Source organism: Carassius auratus, unplaced genomic scaffold (assembly GCF_003368295.1).
Source record: "Carassius auratus strain Wakin unplaced genomic scaffold, ASM336829v1 scaf_tig00214968, whole genome shotgun sequence".
Taxonomy (NCBI): domain Eukaryota; kingdom Metazoa; phylum Chordata; class Actinopteri; order Cypriniformes; family Cyprinidae; genus Carassius; species Carassius auratus.
Genome location: NW_020527887.1, coordinates 131,643 through 134,693, shown reverse-complemented (window position 1 = coordinate 134,693; position 3,051 = coordinate 131,643). Strand labels below are relative to the sequence as shown.

At 38.3% G+C, this 3,051-nt stretch overlaps 1 protein-coding gene across 2 annotated transcripts; it reads right to left on the bottom strand.

Moving 5' to 3' along the window:
• Positions 1-301: 301 nt before the first annotated feature.
• LOC113093344 (homeobox protein Nkx-2.2-like) lies at positions 302-2,735 on the bottom strand. Of its 2 annotated transcripts, none has more exons than XM_026259168.1 (2): positions 2,109-2,735; positions 302-1,648 (listed from the first exon to the last, which is right to left on the bottom strand). In XM_026259168.1, exons 1-2 carry the CDS (start codon positions 2,380-2,382, stop codon positions 1,152-1,154), a joined length of 771 nt encoding a protein of 256 aa, XP_026114953.1. In that variant the 5' UTR covers positions 2,383-2,735; the 3' UTR covers positions 302-1,151. The 2 variants fall into 2 exon arrangements, with proteins under 2 accessions (XP_026114953.1, XP_026114954.1); XM_026259169.1 differs by having other exon boundaries at positions 302-1,645; positions 2,109-2,734.
• Positions 2,736-3,051: the final 316 nt, after the last annotated feature.

Genomic DNA, 3,051 nt, shown 5'->3' with positions numbered 1-3,051 from the left:
CAACTAATTGCCGTGAATTTACAGCAAGTAATATACAGGTAATATATTGTTTTTTTTAATACAATAGAGTCCTGTATTTATACAGCAGTGCTACTGTGATTAAAGTAGCATTATTACAGTAAAATGTTGTAATTTATTTTAATTTACTGTATATTTACTGCAACTCAGTTGCCAGGAATTTCCTGTAATTTTACAGGAAACAATTACAATTGAATATTGTAATTCAAAATATATTATAATTTCTAAATATAATAAAATACTGCAATTTTCCATCTTCCACAATTAAAACCAAAACAATGGCAACTTTTTATTATTTTTTATTATTAACACACTATGCAACATCACATATTACAAACTTATTTTATCTTTTTTATTTTCATACACACAAAATTACAGTTTCACTGAAGAATCTAGCTCACTTCCAGACGTCCAGACAGTCTATCATCAGGGGGAACATGGTAATAAATAACAAAATGTCCCAACCAGTCTTGAACTGGGGCAGTTGTAGGGTGTGGGTGGGCATCAATACCACCCCATCAACTCAAAGTCTAGGAGTCTTCTTAATAGGGTGCAGACAGGAGCGTTGAGCCCAAAACAAAAACACATAAAAGCGCAAAGTAATGACGAGGAATATTGTTTATACTTGTGTGTGTGTGTGTGTGTGTGTGTGTGTGTTTTATTTTATTCATTTTTCCAGAGAAAATGGTTTCAACCATTCTTGCAGCACAAAAACAAAAATGTATAAGTTTAGGAGAAAAAGGTTTATTACAGGTTAGTGAGAATAGATTCAGTTTACAAATAAAATAGAAAAACTAAAGATGCTATTTCTAAGAATTATTTTGCATTAAACGTTATCAAACTGTCAGTTATCTACTTGTAATCGTTTGACATTTAACGAAAACTGACTGCTAAAAAATTAAACTCATCAATACACTGTAAAAATCAATAAATATATCTACAAACAGCATTTAAACAAGTCCCAGTGTTTCAGATTCATCGAAAATAAAATAAATCAACGGGGAAAAAAACATAAGAACATAAAAAACTTATTTAAAAAAGATATTTCGACATTGTAGAAATTTAACGGAGTGACGAAACAGATTCTTATTTTCAAAGTTCCGCTGCGTAAAAGCTTTCCGTGCACCTCTTCATCAGGACCAAGGCTGGATGTGGCCCAGATGACTGACAGATGGCAGACGTGTCATGATCCTGGGGCAGATGTTATGACTGGGTTGAAATTGAGGGAACTGCTTCATATTAAAGGCAGTGATGTCCGGTGGACTGAGAACATGACACACTCTTCCGTCCCGCAGCAGAACGGGAACAGAAACCCTGCGCGGAGACAGTAGATACGGGTCCATTCCTTTCTCAGTCCGGGCTCGTTTCACTTTGTACCGATGGTTCTGGAACCAAATCTTCACTTGCGTTGGAGTCAAATGTAAGATCTTAGCTAGATGTTCTCTCTCAGTCGCGGATAAGTATCTCTGTTGCCTGAAGCACCTCTCCAATTCAAAGGTTTGAGTCTTTGAAAACAGGATCCTCCTTTTGCGCTTTCTCCCCGCGTCCTCTGAACTCTCTCTGTCCCGATCAGCAGACTCATCCGTGGACAGTTCTGGAGTTAAATCCTCTGGAGATGCTGATGGCACTGCTGGAAATAATTCAATTGACATTATTAATGTAAATGCATTCATCAGAAATAAATTACCAAGTTTTATAATAGACCATCATAGGCTGCTTCCAAAAATGAGTTTTTGGATGCAATTGGAAGAACCACCTTTTCAGGAAAAACTAAGCTTGAACCATATTTTTTCACTGTTTTTCAGTATTTTTAGTGTGACGAATATTTAATAATGATTTCCCACTGTAAATAACTTTTACGTAGTTGTTTAAGTTTTAGCTCCATCGCTAACCTTTATTTTTAAGAGAGTAAATGCGTAAAACCATCATTATGCAAATACATGATGAATGCATTTTGTATTCCGTAGATTTTTTTGTGCACTTTTTATTGTTTTATTTGGTTCGAATGTTTAAAAAAGTTCTTAAGATATAAAAATATCAATACACCAACTGTGAGCCTTTATTTAAATAATTAAAGCGCATAACCGTACATTTGTGGCCACATGGAGATCCGACCCAAAGCGCATCCCCGGAGGACGCGCGCTGCTGATTTCCAGAAAGCCCTTCATCCGCCTCATCCTCAGTGTCTTCAGTGGCCGACCCCTCATCGTTCGTGTCCGGGAGGTCTAAAATATCGCGGACAGAAAATCCTGACCTGGAATTCTTTAGGGACATTTTCCAAACCAATATACCGTGAGAGTGGAATTTCTCCAAAAGCGTTGTGGTAAGTTGGTTACGAAGATGGATTGGACAGCACACACACATACACGGATCACAGATGCTCCTCGGATGCTACAGTGCTTGACCAAGGCAATCCTATTAGTCTGGCTCATTTAAGGTCTCAGATGAGTTTCGGACCTGCAAAAAAGCGTCAGAAAAAAGGCCTTGGCGATCGAGGGCGGATCTCTGGAGTCAAGGGCTCGAGCACTTTCTGCGGGCGTGAAATAGTGAGTTGAGCTTCTAACGGCGGAACATCAGAAATGCATGAGTGGGATGAGGTGACACGACTAAAACACGAAAAAGGGGGGAGAGAAATCACCCGAACTCATTTACATGTCAGAAGCGTACGTGGCGCAAATGGGACCCTCTGTTATAATTAGATATATTTAAAAACGCACGCATTTTACATTTACAACCCCCGATAGGTCGGAAACGTTGTATGTTATGGGGTGATGAGCTGTCCGTGATGAAAAGGGGGTTCTTTAAAATGGCAAGTGCGCAAATTATGGAAACCTTTTGGGTCAATATTTTGCTTAGAGCTTAAGTCAAGTGCTAAATTCATCAAGCAAACCGACCCATTTTTGACGTGAAGAGCAGAATCCTGTTACTGACCTCCTTCAGAATTCGTACTGGCTACATGCTGAGGTCATTGATACTTAGTGTGGTGCTTAAAAGCTTTTCGTTAATGATGCGTTGTGCATTCAGATGTTTGAA

Excerpts from the sequence above, each read along its gene's own strand:
- LOC113093344 (XM_026259168.1), bottom strand. The coding sequence starts at position 2,382 with ATGTGTGTGTGCTGTCCAATCCATCTTCGTAACCAACTTACCACAACG. Across the intron at positions 1,649-2,108 it reads ATCTCCATGTGGCCACAAAT|CAGTGCCATCAGCATCTCCA; the intron begins GTACGGTTATGC and ends AATTATTTCCAG.